General features: G+C 41.1%; 1 protein-coding gene across 2 annotated transcripts in view; it reads right to left on the minus strand.

The window, feature by feature from the left end:
* Nucleotides 1-2,381: 2,381 nt before the first annotated feature.
* Nucleotides 2,382-14,381, minus strand: part of LOC145441744 (disintegrin and metalloproteinase domain-containing protein 10-like) — a 110,917-nt gene continuing 98,917 nt past the window's right edge. Inside the window, exons 7-18 of one of the 2 annotated variants that reach the window (XM_080319682.1) lie at nt 13,286-13,522; nt 11,708-11,882; nt 10,216-10,379; nt 8,935-9,109; nt 8,707-8,866; nt 6,582-6,683; nt 5,637-5,724; nt 5,439-5,553; nt 4,779-4,883; nt 4,592-4,707; nt 4,053-4,179; nt 2,382-2,723 (exon numbers count right to left, since the gene is read on the minus strand). In XM_080319682.1, coding sequence (XP_080175808.1) covers nt 2,683-2,723; nt 4,053-4,179; nt 4,592-4,707; nt 4,779-4,883; nt 5,439-5,553; nt 5,637-5,724; nt 6,582-6,683; nt 8,707-8,866; nt 8,935-9,109; nt 10,216-10,379; nt 11,708-11,882; nt 13,286-13,522 — 1,605 coding nt within the window. In that variant the 3' untranslated portion in view covers nt 2,382-2,682. Of the gene's footprint in view, nt 3,250-4,052; nt 4,180-4,591; nt 4,708-4,778; nt 4,884-5,438; nt 5,554-5,636; nt 5,725-6,581; nt 6,684-8,706; nt 8,867-8,934; nt 9,110-10,215; nt 10,380-11,707; nt 11,883-13,285; nt 13,523-14,381 lie in introns of both variants that reach the window. The other variant, XM_080319681.1, reaches the window with a different exon arrangement.

Here is a 14,381-nt window from a genome sequence, read left to right on the forward strand (position 1 = left end):
TATGATTGGCAATTATTTAATTATAAGTGCTAACAGAACGAAGTCAAAAGCGATCGGTACTGTATAGTAACTAGAATGTTCCACCAAATTTCGTGACATCATATTTTGAGATACGATTTTTGATATACGATGCTCTTTTCCATTCTTTACCAGTTGCTGAAGATTACCCCTGACGAGTGTCAGCCGAAAATATTCGGGTTCATTTCAATCAATATACTATTCAACAAAACAATTGTACATTCATAGAATATGATTAAGGCTACAGTTCACTAATTTATACAGTGAGCCTTTCTAAACTCCCCATCTTCTGCCCTGAATTTTCACACCCTCATTGTTGAAATCCAGACAATAGTTTTTAAAGTTACGTTTTTCAAGGAGTCGAGGTTACAGAGAGCCGTGCTAGTTGAAATGCATTTGCAATATACAATGAAAACAATTCCGGTGCTGGCAACTCATTGAAGAATCTGCGACAGTCGATTTGACTTGTGTTTACTCAGCATCAATATTTATACGAAGTGACATGTCTTAACAGGTACTGCAACGAACCTTGCGTGGGTAGGAAGATTCAATGTCTTCTGTGTTCAAGTTGTGAAAATAATTTAATCCTCAACCAGTTTTGAATAATACATTCATATTGAAATATACCTGGCTGACACTTGTCGGGGTAATCGTAACAAACTAGTAGAGAATTGAAAACAACATTGTACATCAACAATATCACCAGTTATGAAGTCGCCAGCATGAAATTTCGAATATTTGAGGTTAAGAGTTTTGCAATCATGCGGGGATGATAAACATTGCTATTTTCAAGACACTTGCTGCTGAAATAACACAAATTAAGCAGCCAATATCAGACCAGGCCAAAAAGAAAGAAATTTGTCTGTGATACAGGGTGGATGATTTATCAAAGCTAGTCCCAATTCCAGATGTCGTAAGGAATCATTTTTATAGTAGGTCTCAAAATCTGATCCAGTTTGTGCTATTCACTAATGCTTACTACTGAATTAGGCCTACGGAAATATCTGATTGCACAGATTCACCAATTAAAGACTACAGAATGAATCACATGCTACAAGCAGCACATAACTGCCATGGTGTAGTCATTTTCAATACTCCAGGTCAAAACCACATCCATACACTGATACACATTGAAGTAATTTTCCGAAACGGGCCTAGAATAAATTGTAGGCTAAGTTTGTTATGATTTTCAAAGCTTTTCAATCATAAAGATTTATTGTTATTAGATGCTGTTAGTCATTGGGTGAATTCAAAAAAAAATAGCATTAATGGCATACCATACCCTGCAGAATAGTTGAACCAGCGGGGTGGAGAACTACTGTATCCATAAAGATCTGTTTTAAGGCCCTGTTTCAGGCTATGCCTATATCATATAGGCTATATGTACTTCTGTCTTTGCGATTCTTGCGAGTGAATATTCCCTTAGACGCATGAACCTCTGAAATATATGCTGCGAAATGAGAAGTGCTGATCAATTGACCATCATAGGGTTGCGGACTTTCTCGTAAAGACGTGTTATCACAATCACTGTACTGTGCAATGAACATTGTGCAAGAAGGCCAGGTGTAATAAATACGGCGCTATAAGTTGCGTAATCTGGCCGAATTATTCAACATTATTTAGACATTTAATACCTATATATATGTGCGGCCTTCCGCTACGAAGTTCCAGTATGGCATACCCCACTCTACGCCTAACTTCGCAACCGCCAAATATAAAATATGGCGCGCTACAATAAGCCAATGTCAACTTATCTCGTACGCCTCGAATCGCAACAGCTCTGATGTTGGTGCGGATTAAAAAGGTACAGCACAGCATCTCGACTGCTACAGTGCCCATCTCACAAGATATTTAAAACCAGACAGCAAATACGATCACATTTCCAACTTCTCGTGTATCTTGCAAATCAATACTACGCTGCAGAAACATTCGTGGTGACGTCATGACCACAGGATCTCGTAAAAACGGCGCTGTTGCGCCATTAGCGGTGAAACCAAGGGCAACGCCCCACTTGCCACATACTAACGGTGTTTGCCGCAACTTTCTAGCTTGTATTTTGATCTGAGTATGTACAATACCTGGTCTTTAATGTGAAACAAAAGTATACTCCTCATCAGATACGATCATGAAGAATCGTCGACTACGTTCTATACCATGAAACGCTTCCTCGGCACTAAAGAGCTTTCTGTATAAGTCCTACAACATCACGAACCGCTAACATCTGCGCTAAAAAAATCAACTGCCGCTTGTGAACATCAATGGAAACAGACACCCAGCTGGTTGCACAAATCTGACGAACCACCCTCAAAGCAGCAAACACCCCAAGAACCTCGTCAACACCACAATAATCAAGACAAAAGTCGCTAGTTTCATGAACATACTATTGTAAGGCTACGTAAGATACTATGAAAACAACAGAGGCAACACATGCTATAACTTACAAACCCACTTCCCAAATCGACAGAAACGTATAATTCAGCGAAACGACATTTCCCGGGCCTTGAAGATATATCGCTATAACAGTACGAATACACAACATAAGTAGCCGTCATAAACCGCATCAATGGAAATAGCGGTCGGACACTTCCAAGGCCGCAGTGCTTCGACAGATGCACTGCTTATCATACCATCGCAATCACAACATCCCAAATCAGGGCACAGACTTCACGTATTGCGATGTCTTCGACCGGGAGTGTACTTGCTGCCTGAGACGATGAGAACAAGATTGATGCAAAAATCTCCTACGATGAAATCTATCATGCAGACTGCTAAATGAAAATTTAATAGTACAGAAGAGTAGTTTTGTAATACTTGTAACTTAGGAAAGCATTGTGTACGTAGAAATGAGTATAAATGTCTTTCCGCAAAACAATACCGAACTGCTCCAAATCATACAGTAGTAAATATAAATATCCATGCAATCCGAGTGGAAATTTCCACAAATCAAATTAAATTTCTCGGAAAATATTCGCAGACCGCACACAGTCGAGAGTAATTGGCGACAAATTACACAAAACCAAATCGAAAAATTTCAATCAGCACTCGCAGATTGCAGACTAGCAGGTCCGAAGCTCATAAGCAATCACGGGGTTGCGGTGCGGAAGGCCAGCGGCTGCCGAGACGCAGTGTACGCGACGCAGGCTCATCATCGAAGGTTCCTCATTTGCTGACCCCGCGGTTGCCTGACTTGCTGTTGATGCGACCTCCTCCGCCTTCTCAGCGTTTCGGCTCCTTCGCAACGAAATTAACAGCGCAAAGATCAATTGGCGGGGAATCAACAGTGTTTTCATTGCAGCGTGTCAGGGATCGGATTTATGGTTCAGCGGCGAAGTACTTCAACTTTTCCAGAGTACTCAAGTAGGTTTTGCATATTTGCGTCACTATAACAAGTGGTTGCGTTTTGAAGTACATCCTTTGAAATAAAACTACTGACTTCTTAAACTTCTGATATTTTGCAAAGTGCAAAGTAGCTTTTGGAAGAATTTGAATTTCTGGTACGAGTGAAATCGTGCCAAAGACAGGGCAAAATAGGCCCACGTCAGGTAACTAAATGAGTTTTCGCAAATTTCACCTGTTTTTGAAGGCTAACAATTTTCCTTTTCTGCATCTTGAAGTAATTTGGGAGTGTCTTGGAAATTGCTACTTCTAATTGAGCAGAAATTTACAGTATTACTTCTACTTGAGTAGCAAAGCTGACTACTTCGACCCCCCTATGTGCATTCATATTAATATATATATTAATATGTAGTATATATATATGTACTAGAAAGAAGATCACACAAAGATCGCGCAGATCGAATAGGGTAATCTGGACAATTGTGTCGGCAATTTGTAGTCGGTTTTACGCTATTGTTTGAGTTAGTTTCATGATTTCCTGCTGAAAATTACAGTAAAATCGCACTTGTAGCACGGCCGGTATCCTACCGCCACACAATTATTTCCAATTACATCACCAAATTATACTACTACATCGTACATTCCACTGTAAAGTGTTATTCCAAAGAGTGACATCCCGTCATTGTAAAAAAGCTCACCTGGAAGTTGTCTGTGTTTTGGCAGTTTGGGATTGTTCGTAGGCGTGTGCACGCTGCAAAGCTTTATGAAACCTACCATCAGTAGGACTGCGGCGAGACCCATGAGAGCCACCGCCCACCAGTATTGCTAAAATTGAAACAGGCGTGATTAATGATCGAGCGAGTTTGATCTAGTGGGCATGGCTTGGCGTAGCACGTTAAATAGACGCGAGCGAGTCTTGTGCTTGGGCAGTTCCTGCAGCAGCATGACACAGACACATACCTTTTCAAGTAGTAGCTTATTGATGACCTTCCAGCATTCAATGAGCAATCTGGTCCTACGACATCAGAGTAACAAAGCTTTCAAAACACAGTGACTTTAAAATTCCAAGCATGCAGTCAGGTAAAGTAGTTTTGGAACCACAGTTCTGCTTAGTGCTATTCACCTAGACTTTATACAGGCCAAAACCAAACTGTACCTATCACCGAGATGACCAAGCAGTTATGGCTAAAGAGCAGCATTTCTAACGGAATTACCATAAAAAGCACTGTTCCCTTACCACTATCCATTCTCTAATGGTCCGATACAACTCGGGGTTTAGAATCGCTTTTTTCAATCTCGACAAAGGACCGTCGGCGTCGACTTTACGGCATTTTGAAAACATGTCGCAATACCCTTGAAAATTACGAAAGTAAGATCAATCTGCGTATCAAATGCGTATTCAATTGAAGAACAAAGCGTGAAACCTAAATTGTTATCGCACGGCGAGCCAGGCTGAAGCAATATCGCTGTGCTGTTGAAAAATTCTTGATACGATTTGTCTCCCGTGCTTTTGCATTCGCCGATGCCAGCTGATAAGAAAACGTAATGCAAAGGATTAGAACATTTGAAGACAACGTACATTGCATTCATAGTTTATATGCTGGACTCTAAATTATGCAGTGATTAAAATCAAGTTTTCTCTAATAGATATTTGAACAATACATTAATATTGGTAGGCCTATATATTATATATTCACTATAACCTTTTTTACTGATTCACGTCTCGAGAGAATGGACATCTAAATGCACTGATCGGAATTAAAAATTTAAAGTCAAAACAAACATTGTGAGGTTAAGAACGACAAAAACGCAATAATCAGAGAGATTCACTAGATGACAATGTAAAGCAGGTAAGCAATAAGACATACAATTTGCCATAATATACAGTACAGAAAACACAAACTAAATAGACCTATGTGCCTGCACGATGAGGTGCTCTTGTTGACAGATAATCGGCTGTTAGAGTTTAATGACAAATGGAAGTAAACGAAAAATAATTCAAGTCGATTAGCAATTGAAATGGAAATCGCGCATGCCAGCGGACTAATTTCTACTCGGTGTAGGATAAAGACCCCTTGACTTACAAGCCGGTTCGCAGCAAGCGTGACAGGCCACAGACTGGTCGCCCTCGGTGGGGATCGGACAACTGCATTCCTTCAAAGGCACTTGCGCCTTCTCGCAGATCGAGCCTGTGCATTCCTGCGGCGATACAGATGAAAAAACGGATCATTAGTTGAATAATTATTTCAATCGAATGATTAAATAATTCATCATCTACTTACGCCGCTCCAGCACACTTGCGTGCCGTAGTTACACTCGGTCGTGCCATTGGGTTTGGGTGCGGCCGTAGGGCATTGGGCTTGGGAACCGCTGAAATCAAAACGGATAAAACCTGTTATTTAACGAACACGGAACTTAAAAAATGCTTCAGGAACACCATAAAAAGGTGATACGCCACATTCAAATGACGTTTTCTTGTAAATCCTATCAAGTCGAGTGCACGGGATTTCGGGCAACGTTAGATTTGGAAAAGTTGTTTCAAGTTGTTACATCATTGATATCTGCCTGCCAAGTGCAGGCGTACAAAGGCTGTCAGCAAGGTAACGGTTACGTTTAAAACTACTCCAGCTTTAAGCAAACCACTAACTTTTTACAGTTCGAAAAATAGGAAATAGAATTGCGACAAGTTACGATACATTTTATGAGTGAAATTGTCTTTAAAAAAGTGCGAAATAGCCCCAGTATCACGATTCACGATAGCTGAATATATATTAGAAAATTACACGTTATTTTGTACTCTCTCTGTGTTAGTCGTGAAGCAACATCTTCAATTACAAACGCAGTCACCCCCGATTAACTGATAGAAGCATGCGAACCCTTGACCAAATCTGCTTTTTGAAACTGGATACTCAAGCACAACATAAGACCTGTCATTTTCTTCTTCCTCTTAAAATGGTTTTGACGCATCTTGGGAATCGCTACCTGTGTTTGTAATTGAGTAGGAACTCACGGCATTACTTGTATTTCTACTCGAGTAGCAACGCTGACTACTTTGACCATCTCTGTACGAGTGTACGTGTAGGGTGTAGGCATTCAAGAAATGGCACCAAGTACCGAGATGCCCGGCGCCTGAGAAACGCCGCCATCCCACAAACCCGACAATCGACGTGAATCATCCCGTTCGAATTGAGAACGGATTTTCCCCGGTTCGTAATTTCATAACTGACCTGCAAGTCTGGCTCAATCTACAGTCCGATTCTGCCGAACACTCTTCTGCTTCTCCTTTGAACGTGCAGGTGCCGCCGGCGCAACAAGGGCCTTGCGTGACGCTGTAATAAAGTGCAAGTCGTGTTACAAGGGGCAAAAGCGACTTTGCTACATTCACTAGGAAAGATATTATACTGATACGATCAAGTGTACGGCTGGTGCAGCAAGAAGTTTCCACTGTAGATAACTAGGAAATTAGCCTACTGGTAAGTAGGAAACCGTTGACAGCACGGTTGGACAACCCGGCACAGCACAGTTACAAATCGCCATTGTTGCAAATACTCGAAGCGCCGCAACAGGCGATAGTCATGGTCATGGTATTACAACTTGATTGTTGGGAACAACGCCGATTTTCAATTTTAAATGGCAATTTTGGGTACTTGCAGTGCCCTGGTCATACTAGATCATATATTTTCGGAATCGATGCGACAGTACCTTTTATGTAAAACCAATTTTATTAAATGTTGCGCTCGGATTGCAAGCTGTAAGAGAAAGAGTGTAAACCTACATATTAGTTTACCAAACTGAGAGATTGACAGCCGTTTTTGTTTGCTCAACTATACAGTAAAGGGTTTTACATCTATCCTTATACATATCTATAATACCATGCGCCCCCCCATCGACTATCTAAAATTCACACATTCATTAATACATGAACTACAAATTCATCAACAATCGTTGCACGATTTACAGACCCCTTCACCATCATCAGCCATCATCAGCCAGTCATTATGAGTGTGTCAGTAACTCACCGTGAGCGACACACAGGAAGTACGCTTCATTTAACATGTTCAATCGTGTGTTGCAGTAGCCTAAGATCACGAAGACGATAATCATTTCCATATACAAAACCGACATCCCTCATTTCATTATAGACTCTGCTGGTGAAATGTAAGACACAGCCCATAATCCACACAAGCACACACAAATAGCGAAACTACATAACGTGGCGCGATTACGCATTTTCACTCGGTAGTATGTTTCAATACCCCACACCATGACTAAGTCAAAAGAATTACGCCATAAAAACCAGTTAGTCATCGCGTGACAGGAGTAACCATCAACTGCCTATTGTTACGCATTGAAACACAACTTCCCACCGCGACAAACAAAAGACTCTCAAAGGTACAGAACTTCGATATACAGTTGAACAGTAGATTCATATCGACATAAACCGCTGACGTCATATTTGGTGATACGACTGTCTATGCACAAAGTTCTTACAAATTCTCCACTAGTTGCTGACGATTTCCGCTGATGACTATCAGCCAAAAATATTCGGGTTCATTTCAATATGAATGGACTGCATTAAAAAAAACGGTGTAAATTTCTACTCAAGTACCAACAAGTAGAAATAACCGTTTCAGAAATAGTAAAAAAGTAGTTCGGTTAAGTTGGGCCTAGTTATGCAGAAAAAACTAACCACTTGAGGTAGTAGTGCCAACAGACAAAACTTATATAGTCGCAGGACTCGCAGTGGAATCAGAGCAGCTTATGTTCATTTTTAGCACGTTGTGTGAATCAAGTTTAATACTAAGATTTTCATTCTCTTCCGGCCAAATCTTGACCAGTGACCATGCTCAAGTTTGACACTATGTGACGAACATAACCTGAAAAAGTTGAAGCACTTCACTGACTACCTCTGTATTTATCAGTGTTGTAATGACTCGTGACTCGACTCAAGTCACGATTTTCTGGCGACTCGATTCATTTTTTCAAATACATAAAATGACTCTACTCGAGTAAATTTTTGTATTGACTCGACGTTTCATAGTAATTTCGAAGAATAGTAAAGTCACCACATTATTTGTATTTCGTCTATCAGTCCTGATACTTGAAAAATAGGGCCAGAAACTGTTGGGACTGAGGAAAATTACGATATCATGAATGCGAGCCATCCGCATCGCTCAAGTAGAGTGGAAAAAGTGGATTGAACTCGAGTAACAACACTACGGCACTCGTGATTGAAAATAACTCGACTTGACACGAGTCAAAACTATAAAAGTGAGATTGACTCGTGACTCCAAATCTTGTGATTTGATTACGACACTGGTATTTACACTCTTTCGGATGACTATACCGTACCTGCACTGAGCGGATGGTTTCAGCTTGCAGCCATTTTCTTTGTCATCGGCAGAATAACAGCAGTTCATGTCGTCCACTTCCCTGCACTCCTTGTCGTAACCGCAATCGCATTCCTCTCCCTCGTCGATAATGGCGTTGCCGCAAATCGGCACGTCGGACGCTGCAATTCAACAAAGCAAGTTTAGCACCTGCATCGTCACAGATGCAGACGCGCAACCCGCGGCTTACGTTCAAAGCAGCTGTCTTTTCGCGCCTCCAACACCCGGCTCATGTTGCCGATACTGCAAGGCGAGAAGAGCCTGTTGTTTTCCTCTCGGCCGGACGTGGCGCTCGCAAACATGATGTAATTGCCGACCGAGCTCAGGAGGCCTTCGCCCGGCGTGCAGGCGCGACCCGAGTCGTGCTGCGGACAAAAGAGACGGAGGCATTGTCACGCGAGATTGGAAGGAGTAGGCTACTCGATGTGACACGTTGAAATTACAGCTTTAACCGGAGGTTGATGTTGACATGCGATGTAAGTCGCGATACGCATGGTGTTGGGCAAAATCGAGTTCCCGAGCGCTTCGATTATGATTCGAGCCTTACGTTTCTGGTGTAGTATTCAAGTACAAAAAATTACGACATCATAACTGCAAAGAATATAATGCCAGTTCTATATCACATTAAAGAAATATAGCAGCCTGCATGTAACTTCCTAAAGATAATTTGGTATTTTTCGACAGTCCCTAATTCATTGCACTTTGTGACGCTTTTGGGCTTGTACAGTGGAAATTACCATCAGAACAAGTTCACTCTCAGTGCCAAGAAGAGTAATGTTTCAGTACATGAAAACATTATGACTAACTACTCGACTTGAATCATTAGAATTATTATTTGATCCAGGCTCGAGTACTCGAATCATTGTGCTCAGCTGGATCACACAACGAAAACCGACGGTTGAGCAAGCGACATTTGAGCACGCCATACCTGAGCATGTAACTTTAGCACCCTAGCCCCGGAATTACCCCTTACCAAAACCGCAACGCCAAACTCTAACCAAAGATAAATGTAGTGGCTAGAAAATTAAACATTTTACGTCTAACCACTAGCAGTATCGTTTAAAAAGTAGGCCTATCACGATACCCATGTAAAAAAAACTTATTAATACACAAATGAAAGTGTGCCTAGCCATGCTATTGTTTCGCACGGACCACGCTAGACACAACGCGATGTAACGGACAGACATGAGAATGTAGAAATGGCCGCGTTAAGTTCATCGATCCATAACAGTGGATCCTAAATCCTCAGGGGTTACAAGGTTAAAACGCAAACTCAGCTCAGAGCCTACATAGGATTTGTTATGACACGCCCGTTCTGGCCATCATAGGCCGCAGGCAACCGGGCTTAATCAGCAGTCGATGTGTAATGTTGTATGTTTTTGCTTCTGTGACTAGGCCAAAATTTGAGGTTCTCAGAAAAATTTCAGTCCTACCACTGGGGTAAACCGACTGCCCCCCTAAAAGGTCTTACCGGCGATCCGAAATTGTGCCCGACCTCGTGAGCAAACGTGATGTGAGAAACTCTGGAAGGAACGGTCGAGCCGTAATTCTTAAACGTCACGATACCGGTGTTCAAGCTTTTGCCATCGTTGCCGTCGTACTGCCGAAACTTGTCGCATATCCCGCCGGAACTGCCTGGATAGGTCGCAGGAAACTAACTTGTAGCTTGATTAGATATATAATTGGGGCACGGATCACTTAACGGACGATTCTACTTGTGCGAAAAATTATCAAGACGACAGATTTCACGTCGTCTGTAGAAGCTTTCATTCTTCCATTCATGTGACTTGGAGTCATCGTTTAGCAAAAATCTAGTTCGTGCTAACAGAAAGAGTTTGTGTGTAATATAAAATACATTATTGAGTGCAAACCATCAGGGTTGTCACCAAGTCACAAGCCACCGAGTCACAAGTCAATCTCACTTTCATAGTTTTGACTCTAGTCAAGTCGAGTCATTTTTAATTCACCACCGATTCAAGTCAGAGTCCAAGTACGCAAGCAGAGGGTCGAGTCCGAGTCCAAGTCACTGCGTCGACTGCTCAGTTTCGAATTGGTCTTGTTGAAACCACTTTTTATAACTCTGTTTGATGATATCGAATGGTTCAGATTTAAAATATACTAATTTTCCTCACTTTTAACAGTTCTGGTTGCGTATTCAAGTACTAGAACCGACAGGCGAAATACCAACAATGTGGTTATTTTACTATTCTTCGAAATAACGGTGAAATGTGGGACCTGGCCGTCTGAGACTCAAGTCATATGACTTAGTCCGAGTCATGCACAATGACTCGACTTGGACTCGAGTCAACAGACTTATTGACTCGAGTCGACACACATATTGACTCGAGTCGAGTCGAACGTATTTCGAGAAAATGAATTAGGTCAAGTCGAGTCATCAGAAAATCGCGACTCGAGTCAAGTCATTGCAACCCTGCAAACCATCTGTTCGCTTTAAATACTAGAATTTTCATGTCTGTGAACTTATAAGCACGCACACTATCCTATTCGGAAATGAAAGATTTTCTACTCAAGAATCATGACTCGTACCGACTCGTAGGCCTAGACCCAAATCCTAACCATTGAAAAGATGCGAGAGGGACCCGTATAACTTCTAAACAAGAGATGTTTCATCAGCGACAATGATCCTTCGGCCACCAAAGCGCGATGTCAAAACATTGAAGTTTCACGTCATTATCAAATTGAGTACCGTAATGTAAACAGCTGCGCATAATCATGAAAGAAAATTTCACACAACACACAGCATTTGCGCAAGGCGACGCTACATCAAAATTCTGAGCTGACAAAGTAGCTCCGATTAAGTTCATTTAGCATGATATTTAGAGGTGGTTACAAAAGCTATATATTTGAGCAGTTGTGCCCGTGCGGTGTCAGAATAATCGGAACGCACTAAACACCTTAAACCTTGCTGTCCAGCCAACACCATAAGTTCTTAAGTGCATTACCTACTCCGCCGACCCACGCCAGTCCGAGAACGCCGTTATCGAAATCCCGTTGAGTGAACACATACGACAAGCAATACTCGTTCCAGTTGTCAGACGACGCTAAATCCAAGAATTTCTCAACACCGATGCTTGTGCTGGTAAATTTACCTCCGTTTTCAGATGGCGATTCGTCGATCTTGAAAAATTGATTTGAAATCAGAAGACATTACCTGCCTCCTACATTGGATTGCTACTGTTCGAAATATGCTCATGGAGTTGAACCTCGACATGATCAAACCTTTTTGACGTACCACGGTAAATGATGCCACAGCTATCATGAATTTTAAAATATGTAACAGTACCCAAATCCACGATGTCTCTTTTCCTTCGGAGCAAGGTCCATGTCATGCTTCTTAATGTCATATCTACATTCTGGAGCCACTACTTGCATGAACTTACACCGCTTTTAAAGACATTACTTTCTCTCGCAGTAGATTAAGGAAGTTTATAGTCATAGTTTTGAATGAGTAATGTTGGTAACACAACTGAGTATGCCTACCTCTGACATTACCTACCATGTATGTCACTTATACGGTAAAGCAGAACACAGTTTAATTGTTAATGGAAGATGGAATTGCAAATTAGCTACTAGGTTATTGCACAAAAACCACATTTCCATTATTCAATCTTATTAGTAGACGTCTCTATCCCACTTAATCGTGCAGATTCAATAAAATAATCCATAGCTATTAGCATAATCTGGGAAACTTCACACTGTGCGAAGGCCATATTTATAACCACATGTTAGCTAGGAATGAAGGCTTTTGATGTCAAGTACTCACGGAAAGTAGCATGATACATCATAAATCAATAAAATGATGTAGAAACTGGGCCCAATACCGAAAACGCCAAATCTAAATCATGGCACATTCTGGGAACTATCAAAATTTCCGGAATTTTGCCATGATATCAAACATCGCGTTCAACAACAGAATTTGAAAACGTTAGCCTACAAATTTATCGAATATCTGCGGACACACCAGCATTACCAGGTAAAAAAGAAAAATTCACATCCCGAAATCCTAAAATGAAACGGGAGTAGTTGCTAAAAGTAGCTGAACATTTTACTGTCAATGCCAGTGGTATTGAGACAACAAACAGAACTTGAGACAAAACGAATAAAAATTCAGTTCCAAAAACAACACGCTTGAATCGGCAAGACAGCTTAGTTGTAAAGCATCGACTTCGCGATCAATAGGTTATGGGTTCAAACCCAGCAGATGGGTAGCCTATAGATGCGGCCTCCCTAGAGATCAGCACACAACAGAGGAAAAATCGACGCAAAAACTACACTAATGTTCATTCGTAACTCCATCATCAAAGCAGAGGTAGTATTATCTTACAATTAAACTAAGTTTTAACGAAATGAATATTTGAATGCTTCGGGTAAATTCAAATCGAATGGATTAGAAACAATCAACCAAAATACAGATTGGATTCCATGATTTATTTTCTTCTATCTGCTGAGCGATAACAGGCCCAAACACCGATAAGGAGTGGAAAAAGAGTCAAGGCGACATCATTAAAACAGAAACTTACCACCATCCTCCTGACCATGAATCCAATGTTGCGTATAATTGTACCGTCCGACGCCACGAACGCAGTCGCGCGGTAGATATCATTCAAAGCCTTCACATGATCTGTGATTTTCGCCACTACACGGTCTCTGCTTTCGCCTAGTTCCGTCCACAGCATATGGTCCGTCTGTATCCGAAGATGGCACGTGTTTTTCTCTGGATCGAGCGCTCTCTTCTTTCTACGAGGCCCCTTTTCGTCCTGAATACAATGGCGACCAAATATCACACATCGAAATCGCTCACGTAAAGTCGCACACTTCCAGTAAACTTCGGTTGTCCAGCAAAGATGCTGCTCATACAATACTTTGCTTTTTATTTGATTTCGCCGCAACTTCTCTAGCTATTTTCCTATTGAGTGTGGTGAAAAAATCCACTTTACTCAATGAATACTAATGGGAGAGGAATCACGGTAGGGCGTAGGCCTACCTACTAAAAGGCATCAGTATAATACTTCATACGAAAATTAGTGACATACCGTTTCGGCTCGAACAACAACTGAAAGATTCAGTTTCAAGGGTATAACAACTAAATTATAGATATCGCCAATTTCATAAATGTAATTTGACCATTACAGACATGTAATGGGTTCATATCAGACTAAATCCTGTTATTATACCCAGTTTTAATCCTGTTATTATACCCAGTTTTGTGATGAATCAACGGAATAACGCACTCTCAATGCTGCAGCAGTTCATTTGATAAATTGTAATAACAAGGCTACATGTGGAAGACTTCAGACTATGCACAGCTGTCTGAATTCTTGTTGAAAGAACTGCGTACCACAACTTGCAAATTATTTTGTAAAATAACTAAATATAGGCCTACACATTCAAACATAAATATTTCTACAAAGTGTGATGGTAATTGAGGACATTTTCAAGTTTGAAAAGCTTCTTAGAGGTACAGAACTTCAATATACAATTGAATAGTATGTATATTCATAATTCATATTGAAATGAACCCGAATATTTTCAGCTGACACTCGTCAGGGATAATCGTCAGCACAGCAACTGGTAGAGAATGGAAAAGAACATCGCATATCAACAATAGTATCAGAA

The sequence above is a fragment of the Botryllus schlosseri genome, chromosome 6 (genome assembly GCF_051294905.1).
Source record: "Botryllus schlosseri isolate E-star chromosome 6, Bs_hap1, whole genome shotgun sequence".
Taxonomy (NCBI): Eukaryota; Metazoa; Chordata; class Ascidiacea; order Stolidobranchia; family Styelidae; genus Botryllus; species Botryllus schlosseri.